Source organism: Geotrypetes seraphini, chromosome 13, assembly GCF_902459505.1.
Source record: "Geotrypetes seraphini chromosome 13, aGeoSer1.1, whole genome shotgun sequence".
Classification (NCBI taxonomy): domain Eukaryota; kingdom Metazoa; phylum Chordata; class Amphibia; order Gymnophiona; family Dermophiidae; genus Geotrypetes; species Geotrypetes seraphini.
Genome location: NC_047096.1, coordinates 64,569,939 through 64,590,449, shown reverse-complemented (window position 1 = coordinate 64,590,449; position 20,511 = coordinate 64,569,939). Strand labels below are relative to the sequence as shown.

Here is a 20,511-nt window from a genome sequence, read left to right as displayed (position 1 = left end):
TGCCCTACTTATTTTGCTTGGGGATGACCCGTTTCGAGACTTGGGTGGGTTTTTTTTTGTGTGTGTGTGTGGGTTTTTTTTTATTCCGGATCTTGTGCATCGCAAACACAGTTTGTCCCAGAAAGTAGGTACTTTTGAGTAGAACTTCTTGTTATATGTTGAATTTGTACGTATTAGTCAATTCATAAATACTAATAAATATACTTCATTCAAAATGTTTCAAAGCAATCAAGTTATAAACTTAGGGAGGAAAAGCTTCAGAAGCTGTAAACCAGCGCTAGTGATTCCACTGCTTCAAGGAGGCCTTGGGGCTTTCAGTAGTTTTTTTCAAGTTTTATTAGGATTTTATATATCGCCTAGCAAGGTTATCTAAGCGGTTTTTACAATCAGGTACTCAAGCATTTTTCCCTCTCTGTCCCGGTGGGCTCACAATCTATCTAACGTACCTGAGGCTATGGAGGATTAAGTGACTTGCCCAGGGTCACAAGGAGCAGCGCGGGGTTTGAACCCACAACCCCAGGGTGCTGAGGCTGTAGCTTCAACCACTGCGCCACACACTCCTCATGAGTACACATACACAAATCTCAAAACCTATTCTGAGTGCGTTGAAATAGGTTTTGAGACTTGGGAATGCACTGAAAGCCCAAAGGTTTTCTTTGAAGCAGCAGAATCGTTACCACGAAACGCTGGCCATAGTCAGGGCATTTACTAAGAAGGCACATATTGATTTTCTTTGATTGTGAGCACCAAAGAGAAGTTGGACTGACTTTAATTCTAGCACTGCGATAAAAGATTAAGAAAGGAAATAGAAAATCTTTTTCAGAGATAGAGGATAAGCAGACGGACCAGTTTTTATGCCAGTGATAGAGAGTTAGCTGAGAACATATGAGGTGCTGTTTACAGCTTCTGAGGATTTTCTTCCCTAAATTTATAACTTCATTGCTATGAAGTATCATATACATATGTTATTTTTTGAGGAAATATTTTCAGTGAAGTATGTTTATTAGTGCAGTATTTGAATTTGTTGGTATGACAGGTTACTATGGGAACAATTTTATAAAGTGGCTCCTAAATATATGCCTAACCTGTTACAGAATAGTAGTGCTGAAACATAGGCACCACAGCTTACACAAGGCTAATTGCAAGAACAATTTAGGACAGTGCTTCTCAACCTAATCTCATCAGGTTTTCAGGATACCCACAGTGAATATGCATGACAGAGATTTGCATGCACTGCCTCCTCACCATCAAAGAAAATGAGAAGTCAAGAATCAAAGCATGGACATTGCACATTGGTCGATCATCAGCCGTGCTCACACCGACACTGTTCACCAGTCACAACGGTGCACAATAGCTTGGGGTCCTCCCGACGCTGAGAGTCATTGGGATGAGACCTCATTTGGGGAGGGCAGTGCCCCCCCCATACCCCTCCAAATTACACCCGCTCCCCTCCCATGGGCAGATCCAGCTATTCTCTCCCTCTTTCCTCAATGTGGAGTGGAGCAGAAGGGAGGCCGACCAGACTATAGAAGGGCAATGTCTAGGAGGATTTAGTGCGGCCATTTCAGCACAGCTGTAATGAAATGTCCCATGATGAACTGTCCCATTCTGCTCCTTGGTATGTAAATCTATCTCATACATATTCATTGTGTCTATCCTGAAAACCTGATGGGACTAGGTGTGCCTCAAGGACTGGGTTAAGAAGCACTGAGCTAGGGTACCTAAGTGCAAATTGCAATGTTCACATCTGTTACTATTCTATAAGGAAATAAAAAAACCCCCCCCAAAATAATGGAAGGTAAACCAATAAATACAAAAGCAAAAACCTCCCAAACCCCAAGAATAGTAACTGGACAAGGGAGAGAGACAAAAGCAGGAGCGGCTAAACTACACACAACAACCTATCAATGATACCTATGATATAAGTATATATATACGGGAGAGCCCTCAGTCACACAGCCGCCCACTAGAAACCCAGTGGTATAGGCTGTCACTTGGCTTACACCCAGGCTCTACTCCGTATTTTTTACCATAAAGTGCACCCAACAGTGTTAAGTGTGAAAAAAGATATAAATAAATCAAAAAAACACACTTTATCATCCACTACAATTGTTTCTGCCCCTTGTCCAGGGGGCCAAACGTCCAAGTCCAGCAGAGCAACAAAACCAACAGGAAGTACTTAGCTTCTCCGTGGAAACAAACAGCCAGCGAAGATATTTTTCGTCCAACGGGACTCCGTTTCGGGGGTGCACACCCCCTTCTTCAGGAACGGCTAGGCTGCGCTGTGACCATCCAAATCATCCGGCACAGCATAGATTGACAAAGCGGGAAATGGCGTTGAACCGAACAGAACGCCTCCAATTTAAACAGCAGACTCAATGATATAATTGGATAAAAAAGAAACACATGACTCCAAAGGGAACACGGCCCGGAGTCAGCTGAGGTGGTAAACTGCTGAAAAAGTAAAAAATGATGATAAATAACAGATCAAACCACCAAATAAACACATGATTAATTAAAAGGTATGTTGCCATTCAATGTAATCATTGTGTCCCATGGGGGCTAACGCTTGGAGTTCAAAAATCCAATACTGCTCCCTCCGTTGTAACCACAGTACTTTATCTCCCTGATGACTCTCATAGACCTGTTCAATAATAGACCAACGTAAATCCTGAAAAGTATGTCCCAACTGGATACAATGTGGCACCAACGGAGAATTCATTGACTGAGTATTTATACGTGAGCGGTGCTCAATAAGACGAGTTTTGATTTTTCTTTGAGTACGGCCCACGTATACCATACGACAAGAGCATGTAATGACATATATCACCCACATGGATCTACATGTAGTGACTGATTTCAGAGCATATGTTTTAAGAGTCTTAGGGTGTTGCCATGTGTTACCCTCAATAGTGACCTTACACAGATTTATATCCCATTTCAAAATATGAAATATCAGGTAATAATTTATATAACAATTTTAAAAATTTATGTATATTTGAGCCTTGTAATTTGATCTGCATTTCCACATTCCATGCCTGTGCAATCTTTTCATAGTCTAAAGATGGAGAAAATTCTAAAAGAGAGTATCTGAAGTATCTTAATGGTACTATTAATTGAGCTACTAGCCAATATATTTCTGATAAAAGTTCATATATTTTTAGAAGCAATGTTGATTTTGTCAAAGATTTCACATAATATCTAAGTTGCATATAAGAACAAACATCCAAATTATTCCAGTTATAGATAGTACGTAACTTAGAGAGGATTAATAAAGTACCATCTTCATTAAGTATCTGCTAAAGATAAAAAATGTTTCTTTTCCTTGCCATCTGAAATCTATCTGATGTCATACCAGGGAGAGAAAAAAATTACCACAAATAGGCAACACAGGAGTGGAACGAAAATCTAGACCTACCTGATTGCAAACTTGTCTCCAAGTAGATCTTAATGGAGCAAGAAAAAAAATATCGATTCCCCAAGACAGCAGCCCTTATTCGAGGTGTATGAAGAAGATAACTAAAATGATAGGGTTTCCAAAATTGTAGTTCCACTGGAGTCCATGAGAAAAAAGAAGTAGACAAAAACCAATTGTGTACTCTGTATGACGCATATGACATGCTTCTACAAATCGTCTTAATGACAACATGCCCGGACCTCCCTTAAAGAAATCCACGAACCAATTTGTCGAATTGAAGCTCTATTTTACGAGAAAAAGATAAAGGTAACATTTGATAAATATATAACCATTGAGGTAGCACCTACATGTTATAAAGTGCAATACGACCCATTAAAGAAACAGGAAGATGATGCCAAGTCAAGAGATGAAACTTAGGGCTCCAATGCCTCCATAGAACTTGCGTTAGTATTTTTTGTTTAGCGCATGGTTTACGCGTGCTAATCTTTAGCGTGCGCTAAAAAAGCTAGTGCACCTTAGTAAAAAGAGCCCTTGGTTTTATCCAACAATGGCTGTATATTAAGATCATGAAGCTGAGAAATATCTTGCAGAATTGTAATTTTTTTTTTTTTTTTTTTTTGCAGCCTGGGGGGGGGGGGGTATGGAAATGGGAATATGTATAGAAGGAATTCGTTGTTATTAAATTACCGTATATTTCGCTCCATATGACGCACTTTTTCCACCCCCAAAAAGATTGTGGAAATGTAAGTGCAACTTATGAAGCGAAGATACAAATTTGTTAAGCCTGCTGCTGCAACTTTTAAACTACCATCCCCGCTGCCACCACAAATATGTTAAGCCCTCTGCCGCATTTCTTAACCCCCCCGCCACTGCATATTTTTAAAGCCCCGCTACTGCTGCATATTTAAACCCCCTCCCCTGCCACCGCTGTATATTTATAACCCACCCGCTCGCTGCTGTTGTACCTGGTGGACCAGCATATTTCCCGACCAGCGGTGCCACAGGCCAGAAGCGCAGAGATCAGGAGCAAGCCCTTTGTGCTCCCGCCTGGGCCTGCGCCAATCTCCAAATGGCTGAAGTCAGCTTTCGTGGGACTCTTTAGAACTGACTGCGGCCATTCGGAGATCGGTGCAGGCCTAGGTGGGAGCGCGGAGGGCTTGTTCCTGATCTCTGCGCTTCTGGCCTGTGGCACCACCGGCTGGGAAAGATGAGAGCCATCTAAGGAGGGAGGAATTTAAAAAGGTAATAAGGGGGTATGATTAAAGGTACGGGGGGATGATTAAAAAAAGATACTGGGTTATGTGGAGGTATGGGGGGATGATTTAAGGTACTGGGGGGCACATGGGGTAAGGGGGATGATTTAAGGTACTGCAGGGCACGTGGGGGATGGGGGATGATTTAATGTACATGGGGGCACGTGGTTGTAGGGGGGGATGATGTAAGGTAATGGGGGGTATGGGGGGATTATTTAAGGTACATGTGGGTATGGGGTATGATTTAAGGTACTGGGGTGCACATGGGGGGATGATTTAAGGTACTGGGGGGGGTACGTGGGGGATATGGGGCCTGCCTGCCTGCCTGTCACTAGGCCTGCCTGCTCTGTGCCCTGTCCCGGTTCAGAATGTTTTTTTTCTTGTTTTATTTGTTATTATATTGTTGAAATTGTTTATATTTATATTGAAAATTTAATGAAAATAATTTAAATAATAATGTTATGAGAAGCCAAGGAAGTACACCTTACACTTAAATGGAGAAAATGCTTGTTTGATCTGGTCTTATTTTCTTTGCAGACTTCACGGATTCGGTCTGATTTTGAACAAACTACACTTTTAATTACAAGAGGCTGCTTAAAAGTTCTCAGCCCATACAGGAAGAGAATGATGTGGAGCCATGAAACTTACAAGTTATTCCACATATTTCTTGAATCATTGAAATGAAAAGTGTCAAGAAAAGTATGGTATAATCTGCTAAATAAGCCAGCCCACTCTAACGAGGGAAGAGTGTGAGTCAGATCCTCTGCCGTAGACACTTGCTGCACCCAGCACTGGCAAGCTCTTACCGCATATGAACTACAAATGGTGGTCTGCAGGCACAATACAGCAATCTCATATGCCACCTTGAGGGACACCTCCATAAGTCTATGGTTCACAACCTTGAGAGTGGAAGCTCCCTCCACAGGTAACATGGTCTTCTTTGTGACTGCCAAGACTAAGGAGTTCACCTTTGGCAGCCTAAGTTGCTCCAGTTCCTCTGCCGAGAGTTGTTACAGATTCGACATGGCCCACTCTAACCGAAGGGACTGTCTATAAATGTCAAAATGTACAGCGCTGCATATGCCTTTCAGTGCTAAACAAGTGATAAGAAGTAGTAGTAGAGGTGTCCCACTAAGCTGAATTTTAGCCGCTTCATGGCTGCATGAATGTGGAAGGACTTAGGGAGCTGCTTAGAGTCTTACCTAATGGGGTGCATCATCGCCTACAAAGGAAGGGGATCCGGAGATGAAATGTTGAGAATCTCTAGAGCCTGAACAATAAATACAGGCAAATCATCCTTCCTAAACAAACAGGCCATTGTAGGATCATCTCCATTTTCTGATGGGAGTTAGTCATCCAGGAAGTCATAGAAACATAGAGTATGACGGCAGAAGAGGGCCGGCGGCCCAACAAGTCTCCCCACTCAAGAAACATCCCTACCTGGAGTACCCATCTTTTATGCATAATTCTATAGTGCCCCCACCTGTTTGTCCCATTGACTTTTGAAGTCGAGCACGCTACTAACCTCAACTACTTGGCGTGAAAGGTTATTCCATCGATCAATCACCTGTTCGGTGAAGAAGTATTTCCTGGTGTCACCATGAAATCTTTCCCCCTTAAGTTTTAGCAGATGCCCTCTTGTTGCCGTGGGACCTGTAAGAAAAATTATTTCTTCCTCCACTTCAATGCGACCTGTGATGTATTTAAATGTTTCTATCATGTCCCTTCTTTCTCTGCGCTCCTCGAGAGAATATAAGCGCAGTCTGGTCAGACGTTCTTCATAAGGGATGTCTTTAAGTCCTGAGACCATCCTAGTGGCCATTCTCTGGATCAACTCCATTCTCTTCACATCCTCTTGATAATGTGTCCTCCAAAACTGGACACAGTACTCCAGGAGAGGTCTCACCATGGATCTATATAACGGCAGTATGACCTCAGGCTTCGGCTGATAAAGCTCCTTCTGATGCAACCAGCATCTGTCTTGCCTTTGCTGAAGCTTTCTCCACCTGATTGGCAGCTTTCATATCTTCCCGGATGAGAACTCCCAAGTTCCTTTCTGCAGTGGTTCTTGCTAAGTTTTCACCGTTTAAGTTGTATGTTCTGCATGGGTTGCCGTTCCCAAGGAGCATTACTTTACATTTTTTGGCATTAAAGTTTAGTTGCCAAGTACTGGACCATTGCTCCAACAAAAGCAGGTCCTTCTCCATAGTGCTGGGCCCGGTTACGGCATCAGGTTCTGTTGCTTTGCCCACAGTGTTGCATAGTTTAGCATCATCAGCAAATAATGTAATTTTGCCTCGAAGTCCCTGAGTTAGATCACTAATAAAGATATTAAATAGCATCGGGCCCAAGACCGAATCCTGTTGCACTCCGCTGGTCACTTTTGACGTTTTTGAGGGGATACCATTTAACATTACTCTTTGAAGTCTGTCGCTAAGCCAGTCTTGTACCCATACTGTCAGTGTTTTTCCTAGTCCTAACGAGTTCATCTTATTCAATAACCTACAGTGTGGAACACTATCAAAAGCCTTGCTAAAGTCTAAGTACACGATATCCAGGGACTCACCCTCATCCAGCTTTTTTGTTACCCAGTCAAAGAAGCTTATCAGGTTGGATTGACAAGACCTTCCCTTTGTAAAGCCATGCTGGTGGGGATCCCTTAATCTTTCATCATCCAGAAATGTGTCCAATCTGTTCTTGATCAACTTCTCCATGAGTTTGCTCACTATTGATGTGAGACTCATCGGTCTATAATTTTCAGCCTCTGACTTGCATCCCTTTTTGTGGAGCGGAATAACATTGGCAGTTTTGCAGTCCAGGGGAACTTTTCCCTCGCTTAGGGAAAGATTGAAAAGCACAGCTAAAGGCTCTGCCAGGACATCCCTCAGTTCTCAAAGTACTCCAGGGTGTAGATCGTCCGGGCCCATAGCTTTGTTTACTTTTAGTTTTGATAATTCTTGGTAGACTTCGCTCGCAGTAAATTCCATGTCCCGGAATGGGTCCTCCAAATTCCCCTTCGTCTGCAGCTGAGGACCGGATCATGGTGCTTCACAGGTGAAGACTGAACAGAAGTAGTTGTTGAGTATTTCAGCTTTGTCTGCGTCCGAGTCTGTAAAGTTGCTGTCAGATTTCTTTAGGCGCCCAATACCACTTGTGTTCTTCTTCCTATCTCTAACATATTTAAAAAATGATTTTTCCCCTTTCTTTACCTGCCTGTCATCCCATTCCCTCCCCTTTCCCGCGAGCGACCAGAATCCTCAAACAAGGAACCTCTGAATCATGGTCTAAAGCCACAGAAGCCTCATTCCTGGTCCCTTTGCATCTCCACTCAAGATCATTTCACTGGAAGGGCCAGAGAGTCCCCAGAAGGGGCAATGAGGACTGAGAACAGCCATGCTTCTTTAATGGAAAAAAAAACAAAACCTGATGAATAAGGAGAACAAACTCTAGGGAGAAGGGGATGGAAGAAATGCCTGTCCCCAGCTCTCCAAATAACACCCCCCTTCACTATTTGCTCCTGAAGTTGCTGAACTTGCCATGGGAGAGGACCGCGCTGCTGCTCCAGCGGGAAAAGTAATACATTGGCGCATCAAAGATGGCAGCTGTAGATGCGCGCTCAGCAAAGAGAGCCACTGAGCCTGCCAAAGTCTCCACTAATATGCCTGCCCCAAACCCTGTGCAGCATTCTTTGAGGCCATTGCCAGCACTGCTGCTGCCCAAGAGACGTGGTTGCAAGCGCTGTACCTCCCGATATTTTCCTCCTGCTCCCGCATCGGGAGCATTGTTTGGTAGATTCTGCAGGAGCAGCCATCACCGTGGGAGAGGCAGAAAAGCCATAATCGCAGATGTTTCAGCAAGCACTGAAGGACAGCCTCCACTGGGTCCTAGTGCTGGCAAGCCTTTGTACCTCAAATTGCTCCTTCAAATTCTTTTTTTTTTTTTTCTATCTCCTTATTTTGCAGGAGCAAGGAAGAAATCTCCAGACGGACCGAGAGGGGCAGTGGAGGAACCTGGGTTGGAGAGGCCTATAGCTATTCCCCAAGCTCAGCTAAACCTTCCTGATAGGCCTGGAACTCACATATTATCCAGAGCTGCACAGGTTGTGTCCCATCCACCTACTAGATAGAGAGAATGCCAGTGCTCTGTTATATAGCCCCCCTGTGCAGCAGCCTCACTTCAGTATTCTCTCTCTATTTCCACCACCTGGTAGATGGACACAACCCACAAGTCTCTGAATTGATCTGTAGGATGCAATGGAAAGGTGCTATGATTCTTCATGTTGGGGCATGACCTCAATCTGGTCTCTTATATGCTTTTTCTGAGCACTATCAAATATTGTTTGACAGAGCTGATTTTAACTTTTTAATGTGACATATTGTATAATTGTTCACCATTTCCTTAAACAGTTTAAAGAATTAGATCCTTGCTTCATCCAGTCATTCCTTAAGAGTTTAGTTTGGTTTATCTAAAAATGAGCTTTGTTCCTGCTATTTTGGGTAAAGATGCTGTAACACCTAGCCTTTTTTTTTTTTTGTTAACTTTTAAATATCTTTATTTTTACTTTTAATCAGATGTAAAGAAGAGTATAGATTCTGAGAATTCTCATGAGCAGCCGGAGCCTGCAGGTAATATGTTTTTCCCTCATATTTCAGATGTTAGGCATGTTAACTCCATTTTTTGTGGGCAAGTTGTAGTTTATCAACATTAAAAGAGTAAGCCTTGCAGAAAGTTCCAGGTTTGATGATTCTTCTCTTTGGGTTGACTTAGGGCTGGGGTTGCTGCAGAGGCAGTATTTAGTTCTTGGGGTGGCTGGGCTGTTTTGATTATTACTTAAGACTGACACCTAGTGGTTAGATTCAGTCTCACTGTATCATCTATTCCTTTCCTTGAAGACAAGCAGACCTAACATTCTCCCATATGAGTAGTGTGACCATATGGCTCCAGAAAAAAGGGGACGGATTGAGACATCCGGGTTTTACTTCCATTGAAAGCAACCAAGATGTCTCAATCTGTTCTCCTTACTTCCATTGCTTTCAATGAAAGTAAAACCCGGATGTCTCAATCCGTCCCCTTTTTTCTGGAGCCATATGGTCACACTACATATGGGTGATGTCATCTATGGAACCTGATACAGACACTGGCAAAAATACTGTCACTTAAAATCGTTAGGAGGTGCCTTGCCATGCATATGCTAGTGCCTTACCGCCTGACTTTGGCTTGCAGGACCACAGTTCTTTGTTTTCTGCTGAACTGAGAAGCTATGTCTTCATCAATTTTTTCTTCAGCATGCAAACTTTTCCCCTTTTTATTGTGCTCAAAAACTGCTGAAAATCAGGAGCCAGCGGATAAAGCTTAGACATAGCTTGAGAGAGCTAGAAAGTGAAGCATCCTATTATTCTGTAACCAGACCAAGAAGCTGTGGATGGGATGGAAAAAAGAGGACAGCACATTAGAATGATCTATGACCGAACACTATGACATGGAAAGAGGAGATTCCAATTTCTGCTCTCTTAGATCCTCGGCAAAAAAATGGTGGACAGAGCCATGCTTAAAAGGTGGTTGAGGAGGGGTCCTTGCCCAAATCCGGACTCTCGGGGAGACCGTGTTGACTGGTCCCAGCAAGGGTATCATCCAGATCCAAAATAAAAGCAATGTCAAGAGACAAAAGCCCCCTCGAATATGGGCAGGAGGGATCCCAGGCCCTCCTGTCCATGGCGCACCGCCGACACCCCCACCCCAGGCACCTAAGGCCCTCCTTAGGCGCCTGGGCCAATCAGGCCCTAAGGCTTGCCATTCTGAGGATGGTGGGCCTGTCGGCCAGATGGATTTGGGACCTATCCATCAGGCCAACATTCAGGTAAGTTAGGGGGTGTCTGGGGTTAGGTGGGCCTGGGTAGTGGGGGGCATTCGGGGGTTCCGGGGGGTTGTGAGGGGGTGCTCTGTGGGCAGGAGGGCTTGGGGTCCATCCTGCTCATATTCGAGCGGGGTGGGTGGGGGTGTCGGCGGTGCACCATGGGCAGGAGGGCCTGGGATCCCTCCTGCCCGTATTTGAGGGGGGTTGGGGATGTCGGGGGTGCGCCGTGGGCAGGAGGGCCTGGGATCCCTTCTGCTTGTATTCACAAGGGGTGGGCGGTTCGGAGGTTCTGTCTTCGGCAGGAGAGATTGGACATCTCTCCTGCAGGTATTTGCGGCATTTCAGGGGGGATCATGATCGCAACAGGGGGTGGGCAGGTTTCCAGGGCTGCTGAGCTGATTGCAGCAGCCGCAATCAGCTCAGCGGCCCCTATTTGGAATTTATACCTGTTTTGACTTGGTCTAAGTCAAAACGTATAAGTTCCAACTGGGCAACCTCGTTAAACTTTTGGTTATACTTGCTGTACGACTAAGTCTAGGTCAGCCCACGTCCCGCCCTTTCCCCTCCTCCAAAAATACATCTTTTCACTCTAGGCATTCAGAGGCAGATGAAAGGCCTAAGCTGTCTTTTTGATCGTCCAAGTACCGATTTAGGTCACTTTTTGGACATTTTTTTTTATTATTATGAGCCCCTCAGCGATTTGGGGTTTGGGGGAGTGGGAGACCTGAACCCTACCCTCAGAAACTCCAAAAAATGCATTTTACAGAGTCATAAGGACATAAGCAGTGCCTCTGCTGGGTCAGACCAGAGATCCATCCTGCCCAGCAGTCCGCTAGGCGGCGGCCCATCAGGTCAAGGACCTGCATAGTAATTCTCTATCCGTACCCCTCAATCCCCTTTTCCTTCTGGAAATCATCCAATCCTCTATCTATACCCTTCAATCCCCTTATCCTTCAGGAATTCATCCAAACCCTTCTTGAAACCCAGTAGCGTACTCTGTCGTATCACACCCTCTGGAAGCGCATTCTAGGTGTCCATCACCCTCTGGGTGAAGAAGAACTTCCTAGCATTGGTCCTGAATCTGTCTCCTCTTAACTTTTCCGAATGTCCCCTCGTTCTTGTGTTTTTTTGAAATTTTGAAAAATCTGTCCCTCTCCACTTTCTCCATGCCTTTCATGATCTTGTAAGTCTCTATCATGTCCCCTTTAAGCCTCCACTTCTCCAAGGAAAAGAGGCCCAGATTTTCCAATCTTTCGGCATATCTTGTAAGTCTCTATCATGTCCCCTTTAAGCCTCCACTTCTCCAAGGAAAAGAAGCCCAGATTCTCCAATCTTTCGGCATATGTTAGGTTTTCCATACCCTTTATCAGTCTCATCGCTCTCCTCTGAACCCTGTCGAGTATCGCCTTATCCTTCTTAAGGTACGGCGACCAGAATTGGACGCAGTACTCCAGATGCGGGCGCACCATCGCCCAATATAGCGGCAGGATAACTTCTGCCGTTCTGGTTGTAATACCTTTCTTGATTATACCTAGCATTCTGTTCGCCTTCTTTGAGGCTGCCGCGCACTGCGCCAACGGCTTCATTGATCTGTCCACCATTACCCCTAAGTCTTTCTCAAGGCTACTCTCACCCATTACCAGCCCACCCATTGTATAGCTGTACATCGGGTTTTTGTGTCCTACATGCAAGACTTTGCATTTCTCTACATTAAACTTCAACTGCCATTTATTCGCCCACTCTCCCAGTTTGTCCAGGTCCTTTTGTAAATCTTCACAGTCCGCTTTGTTCCTAACCCCACTAAAAAGTTTTTTGTCGTCTGTGAATTTTATAACTTCGCACTTCAGCCCTGTTTCTATGTCATTTATGAAAACATTGAACAGCAGCGATCCGAGTACCGATCCTTGCGGGACACCACTCATGACCCCTCTCCAGTCCGAGTATTGGCCCTTCACTCCTACCCTTTGCTTCCTACCCGCTAACCAGTTTTTGATCCATCTGTGTACATCCCCTTCCACCCCATGGCTCTTTAGTTTTCTTAGCAGGCGTTCATGGGGTACTTTGTCAAAGGCTTTTTGGAAATCCAAGTATACAATGTCTATGGGGGCTCCTTCGTCCATTTGCTTGTTTACTTCGAAGAAGTGTAATAAGTTCGTCAAGCACAATCTTCCTTTTCTGAAGCCATGTTGGGTTGTGTTCATCAGTTTATTCCTTTCTAGATGCTCATCGATGCTGTTCTTTATCAGTGCTTCCACCATCTTCCCTGGGACCGATGTCAGACTTACCGGTCTGTAGTTGCCTGGGTCGCCTCTCGAATCTTTTTTAAAGATGGGTGTAATATTTGCTATCTTCCAATCCTCCGGGATCACCCCTGTTTTCAGGGATAGGTTACAAACTTGTTGCAGTAACTCCGCTATTTCCACTTTTAGCTCTTTCAATACCTTAGGATGGATTCTGTCCGGGCCAGGAGATTTGTCAGCTTTTAATCTGTCTATCTGCTTGAGCATGTCCTCAAGGCTTACCTAGGAAATCTTGGAGGTGTACTTACAGACTGTGAAGTACGCAGGGAGAGGGGGGACATGATCGAGACATTCAAGTACCTCACGCGCCGTATCGAGGTGGGGGAGGATATCTTCTTCTTCAAGGAACCCACGTCAACACGAGGGCATCCATGGAAAATCAGGGGAGGGACATTACATGGCGACACCAGGAAATACTTCTTCACCGAGAGGGTGGTGGATCGATGGAATGGTCTTCCGATGCAGGTGGTTGAGGCCAGCAGTGTGCCTGATTTTAAAGCTAAATGGGATCGAAAGGTGGGATCTCTTCGCAAAGGGAGGTAGGGGAGGGTCATTGATGTGGGCAGACTTGATGGGCCTTGGCCCTTATCTGCCGTCACCTTCTATGTTTCTATGTTACTTGCCTGCCAGCTCTGTTACACTACAGCTGAATGGAGGAAAAGGATTTTCTGCCTCAGAAACTGCTCCAAATGACCTAACTTGAAGATCTTCAGACTGCCAGTCGGAAGGACATCAACTGTAACCTCTGTCCCCATGGAAACTCTTCACGCAACCGTGAGCTTAAATGGCAATTTCAGCACTTAGGAACTTGGACAATACCAGGTGGACTTTAGTTTATGGCCCAGAAATATCAAAAAAGAGACGAGTTAATTTAATCGCGTATTTTTTATGAGCTTAACTAATGGGCAGACTGGATGGACCATTCAGGTCTTTTATCTGCTGTCATTTACTATGTTATATGGTCATAACTTACAGTATAAGTTGTTTGTCCCTATCACATTTATTATTTATTGGGATTTATTAACCACCTTTTCATGAAGATTCACCCAAAGCAGTATACAATACACCGAATAGTAGTCAGGTATGCTTAAGTATTTTCCCCTATCTGTCCCGGCATGCTCACAATCTAACTGTGGCATATGAGGCAATGGAGAGATTAAGTGACTTGCCCAGAGTCACAGGGAGCAAGCTGGGATGGAACTCGCAACTTTAGGGTGCCGAGGCACAGTTTTAAACACTAGGCACCCGCACTTAACACCAGGTTTGTGACTAGGTAACTGCAGGCATCTAAATGTTAGACACACTGATACTGTGTTGTGCCATTATAGAATAGGTTCCTACTGCATGTTCTCTGGCACTCAGTTGTAGAATTCTCCCCATTTGTCTGTTTTCCAGCCACTCATGCAGCTCATCTAACTTGCATTGTTTTGGAGGCCATGCAAAGGATGCAGTGAGCTGTGACATATAGATAAGGTCCCTTAAAGTTGCCATATGTTTGCTGTCAAATGCAGTTCTTTTGCACAATTTTCCCCTTTTTAAAGGTTACTAAAGAAACTTTTTCCCATTGTGGCATGAAGTGTCAGTGAGTAAAGTAACTTACAATTTAAGATGGCTCCTAAGAAAACTTGTTTGCTGTCAGTGTGGCATCTCTTACAAGGCAGTATTAGAATGAGTGTGGTTTCGTATTTATTGTAACTGGGTCACCAGATATTGGCGGGTTAATTCATTTTGTAAGGCTCATTGTCATATACTAGGTGCAGGGCACCAGTTTCTCTGAGTGGAAGCCTTCCCACGGCTGCACCAAAAAGTTAGCACAAAAATTGGTTTCTAAAAATGTTTGCCATGTGAGAACAGTCATGGAGACTGCTTAAATATTTCTGCTTGTTTAATATGAGGAGGATCACAATGAATAAGTTTATTTAAAAAAAAAAAAATTACATTAATTTTAAAATGCTATTCAGAGTGGTATCCTACCACCTAACAGTTACTAAGTAAAATCTAAGGGGTTTACAAAGCTTTACATGATATAAGAAGCAAATTTTAGAAAATATATATTGTGAACAAAAAAAAAATACACCAAAATGTTTTTTTTGTTATATCTTTCACAGAACTTGGCTGATTTTTATGAAATTTAGTGCATTGTGTTCTGAATGAAGTTGATCTAAAATGTTGTAAATATATATTTCCCACCACACCAAAACACTACCTTGTGAGAATGAATTGTGAACTGAATAAAAACGCATCAAATGTTTTTATTGCAGGAAAATGTAGTCAAAAAGTAATGTTTCAGTTAACCAGATGTTCAAAGTGTGCTACCTTTATACGAAGGCATGCCCTCAGCCTGGGCCACAACTATCTATGAACTTGTCAATGATACTCTGCTTCAGCTCAGCCCAAACAGAGATGAGGCACTGTTTAAGGTCTTTGACGTCAGATATCACTGTCTTGTAGATGCTACCTGTATCAGCCCCCAGATCTAGTAGTCAACTGGGTTTAGGTCTGGTGAATTTGCAGACTAGAGGTCTGGACTAATGAAATCTGGGGGGGTCTCCCGATGTAGCAGTTCTATGGTATCCTTTGCCTGATATGCTGGGGCGTTGTCCTGTTGGAAGATAAAACTAGTCTTCCGACATGAGATGGATCACTGGCAACAGCTTCTGTGTCAGGAGGACATCCTGGTAGTGTGTGCCATTGATCTTAACCTCAGGATCGATAAGAAACAGATCTGTGAATCTGAGTTTTGAGATTGTGACCAAGACCATGACTGACTGGCTTAAGGTCGGGCAGGTCCATAGTAGGCATTTAGCATTAACCTCACTCTTCAGTGTTGTTGAAGGCACGTACAGGCGATCATTCTGTGTGTTAATCGGTGAAGCTACTGTAAATATCTTTTCATTTGTAAACCAGATGAAACTAACGCGCTCCGCGCATTTCGTCAAAAGCTGCTTACACCTTTTCAGGCATGTTTTTGTTGTGTAAAGTTAACTGTTGGGCATGACGCTTTTTAAGACACTTTAATTTCAGATCATCATGAATTATCCTAACCAGAGAAGTCTGGCTTATTCCTGCTTCTCTTACTATTTGGCAAGTTGTTCAAAGTGTTTGCAGCATGCTCTCCTGGCTCAGTACAAGGTCGTGTACAACATCAGTGTGCTCTTCTGTGAATTGAGTTCAGTCGTCTGCTGCCTGGATTATGATCCACAGTGTCCATTGCTCTAATCCTGTGTAGCAGCAGATTAAAGCTGTTTTCGTTTTAACCCTTCTGTGGGAAATCTTCAAGCAATCGTCTACTGCTGTAATCTTTTAGTAATACCAAGTTTGTTTTTATCAGAAATCGGTCTTCTGCAGTGAAAGGGGGAGCTTACTCTGAAAGGACGGAGTCCACCTTAACTGGGATGAAACCAGGCTACTGGTGCTAATGTCTAAAAAGGAAATAGAACAGCTTTTAAACTGAGATGGGGAGAAGCCAACCCAGGAGCAAATGTGGAAAGAAGAGCACAAAAGAGCCGGTGTGGTTAAAAGGTGAAGTGAAAGAGGATATTAAAGCCAAAAAAGAAGCTATCAATGGAAAAAGGATTCCAATGAAGAAAATAAGAGACAAGTACTGTCAAGTTAGATGCAAAGCATTGATAAAGAAAGCTAAGAGAGAATATGAAAAGAAACTTGCCAAAGACGCAAAAACTCATATTAACAATTTTTTAGGTACATCAGAAGCAGAAAACCTGTGAGGGAAACCATGGGACTGTTGGATGGTCAAGGTGCAAAAGGGGTGCTTAGGGAGGATAAGACCATAGTGGAGAGACTAAATGAATTCTTTGCTTCGGTCTTTGCAGAAGAAGATGTAAGAGATCTACCTGAACCAGAAATAGTTTTCAAGGGGAGTGATGTGGAGGAATGGAAAGAAATCATTGTGAATCTGGAAGATATACTAAGCCTGGACCAGATGGTATACATCCCAGGGTACTAAAAGAACTCTAACATGAAATTGCTGACCTGCTGTTAGTGATCTGTAACCTGTCGCTAAAATCGTCTGTAGTACCTGAAAATTGGAGGATGGCCAATGTTACGCCAATTTTTTAAAGGGGTTCCAGGGGAGATCTGGGAAATTACAGACTGGTAAGCCTGACTTCAGTGCAGGGCAAAATGGTGGAAACAATTATAAAAAATAAAATCGTGGAACACGTAAACAAACATGATTTAATGAGACAGCATAGGTTCAGCCGAGGGAGATCTTGCTTCACCAATTTGCTTAACTTTTTTGAAGATGTGAATAAACATGTGGATAAAGGTGAGCCGGTTGATGTAGTGTATCTAGATCAGGGGTGGGTAACTCTGGTCCTCGAAGGCCGGAATCCAGTCGGGTTTTCAGGATTTCCCCAATGAATATGCATGAGATCTATTTGCATGCACTGCTTTAATACATATTCATTGGGGAAATCCTGAAAACCCAAGTGGATTCCAGCCCTCGAGAACCGGAGTTGCCCACCCCTGATCTAGATTTTCAGAAAACTTTGGACAGAGTTCCTCATGAGAGGCTCCTGAGAAAATTAGAGTCATGGGATAGGTGGCAAAGGTCAGTTGTGCATTAGGAATTGGATATCAGTTAGAAAACAGAGGGTAGGTAGGGTTAAATGGTCATTTTTCTCAATGGAGGAGAGTAAACAGTGGAGTGCCGCAGGGATTTGTACTGGAAACGGTGCTATTTAACTTATTTATAAATGATCTGGAAATTGGAACGACGAGTGAAGTGATTAAATTTGCAGATTACACTAAATTGTTCAAAGTTGTTAAAATGCATGCAGACTGAAAAATTGCAGGCAGACCTTAGGAAATTGGAAGACTGGGCATCCAAATGGCAGATGAATTTTAATGTAGACAAATGCAAAGTGATGCACATTGGGAAGAATAACCCACACCATAGTTACTAGATGCTAGGGTCCACCTTGGTGGTCAGCACCCAAGAAAAAGATCTGGGTGTCATTGTAGACAATGCACTGAAACTTTCTGTCCAATGTGCAGTGGTGGCCGGAAAAGGAAACAAGATGCTAGGAATTATTTAAAAAGGGATGGTTAACAATGTGTGTTATAATGCCTCTGTATTGTTCCATGGTGTGACCTCACCTTCAGTATTAGGAAAGGTTCAAAGAAGAGCAACCAAGATAAAGGGGATGGAACTCTTCTCATATGAGGAAAGACTAAAGAAGTTGGGACTCTTCAACTGGGATGGCTGAGCGAAGATATGATTAAAGTCTACAAAATCCTGAGTGGTGTGGACAGGTACAAGTGGATCTTTTTTTTTTTTTTTTTTTACTTTGTTAAAAATTACAAAGACTATGGGACAGCGCACTACTCATACATCAAAAGCCAGGTCTTGCACTCCCCACCAATGTATGTTGAGGAGAGAGACATTGAAACTCTTCATCTAGATCACCATCACATCGGCGTCATAGTAGAGCATTTCAAAGTACATCTCGATGTTCTTTTCAGCATTATATTTGATGCTCTTCTCTATCTCAACAGAAATTCAATGCTCTCCTTATTGATTATCTTGACGTTCTCCATCACTAAAACCTATGACATCGAGGAGTATGACTCTAATTTATCACATGAGAGCTCTCGACCGAAGAGTTATATGGAATTTCATCAGACCCATCTCCATCCACCTCCTCGAAGGAGATCACCATCAGTGAACTGCTCCTTTACAAGATTTATTAGACAAATGGGTCAAACTCTCCTGATCAAATTGGAGTTTTAGTTTGAACAAAGAACAGAACTCTATGATGCTTTAGACTACAAGCAGATACCAAAGGATTATCTAAAGCTTCCCTTTCACAACTTAATGAAATTGAGAAACACTACTTCTAGTTCCTGTGGTTCTAAGGAAACTAGATTCTTTGTACAGAGTCCAGTCTTTGTACAGAGTCGTCTTGCCCAGGATTTGACAAACAACTCCCAACATCAATCACTGCTTGTAGAATCTGCATTGAAGGCTAGCAGTTCCAGAACCTTTGCTAGCACACTTCTGACAGAGAAGAAAGAACATTGGACAATTTTGGCTAGACAATTTAATGCTAGCCAATAGAATATTGAGTTACAATTTTTACACGACTTTTTTTATATGAAGTCTGTGGTTCAGAAATTTTCTTATTATGATCGATATATTCCTGATGACCAACTACATGCTTTTTTACACACTTATAATGACTTGTTGGCAAGCAAGAAAGATTTTATGACGAGATCTGTATTCAATGCCTTTGATGCCACCTTAAGAACATCCAGTATTCGCACTTAGAGTCCTTTTATCAAGCTGCGGTAGGGGTATAACGCATGTAATACTGCGTTAGGGACTGCTTGTGCCAACATGTTTTGCAATAAAACGCTTTTTCAAGGCTGGGTCCCTAATAATGAAACACCATTAGTTTTGACCACTAACTTTTTGCCTTGAAAAAGCGTTTTATCGCGAAACATGTTGGCATAAGCAGTCACTAACAGCGACCACAAAATCGAAGCTAAGTCTTTTTGATTAAATATTTTGTAAGCTTTATAAAAATTAGAATAACTAAATTAATATGTATTATACTTAATATTTAAAATATAAAAATTAAATTATTTAAAAACAGAGAAAATTCTGCACATCAAGCTTGACGTTAGGAAATAGTTTGAACATGGAGTGGTGCATCTGAGGATCAATTAGCATTCTGATGGCTTGGTTCTGACACAAATCTGGTCTTTTTGATACCTTAAGAACATCAGCATTATCGCCAAAATCCAGGACCGCTTGGCCAACATTCCATGCTTGGATGATGAGCTCTTTGGGGACAAAATAAGAGGAGGCCACCCAGAAAATCACAAGGCATAAGCAGTCCATGACTACTCTCCGGGCTCAAGGACTTCCAAATTTCAACCTGACAAATAATTTTATGATCCCAAGCACTCTTCCTTTTACCTTAAATGCAGATAAGTACCATCGTCTATTTTTTTTTTCTAGAGCTCCTCCTCAAAAACACTCAAAACAGCAAAGGATTCAAGTTCCAGCCACAGTCTCAGCAAAAATCACAGCAGTCCTTTTGACTTTCTTCTGGAGAGCCTAGCCAGCGTAAATCAGCCTACACCAAAGACTGTTGGGGGTCATCTCACTCACTTCTACCACCATTGGTCTCTCATAACATCAGACTGCTGGGTACTACAAATAGTGATACAAGCTTATGCTCTTCATCTGAGATGTACACCTCCAAACCACCCCCCAAAATAGTCTACTTTCAGTTCCCTTCAGACCACACTTATTTTTATTATTTTAAATTTGTTAACCGCCTTGATCTGACAAAATTGTTAAGAAATGTAGTATATCAAATAAACTAATTACTTACTTAACTTAAGAACATAAGAGTTGCTATACAAGACAGACTGAAGGTCCATCAAGCCCAGAATCCTGTTTCCAACAGTGGCCAACCCAGGTCCCAAGAACCTAGTAAGATCCCAAGTAGCAAAACAGATTTCATCTTATTTATCCTCCAGCTCAACACAATAGAATAAGTTCCTCTGCAGGAGAGGAACTGAGGATTCTATTCCAAGTATTTCCTAATACTGAAGAAGACCGGAGATCTTCGTCCAATCCTAGATCTCCATGCTCTCGATAAATACTTAGTAAAGGAGAAATTCAGAATGGTCTCTTTGGGAACCCTGTGA

At 42.9% G+C, this 20,511-nt stretch overlaps 1 protein-coding gene across 3 annotated transcripts in view; it reads left to right on the top strand.

Moving 5' to 3' along the window:
- The window catches only part of IKZF3 (IKAROS family zinc finger 3), a 117,665-nt gene that overhangs the window by 910 nt on the left and 96,244 nt on the right, over nt 1–20,511 (top strand). For 2 of the 3 annotated variants that reach the window (XM_033917391.1, XM_033917393.1), the window contains exon 2: nt 9,243–9,296. The exons of the other annotated variant lie outside the window; for it this stretch is intronic. In XM_033917391.1, the coding sequence (XP_033773282.1) occupies nt 9,243–9,296 (54 nt within the window). The remainder of the gene's footprint in view (nt 1–9,242; nt 9,297–20,511) is intronic. 3 annotated transcript variants of the gene reach the window in all.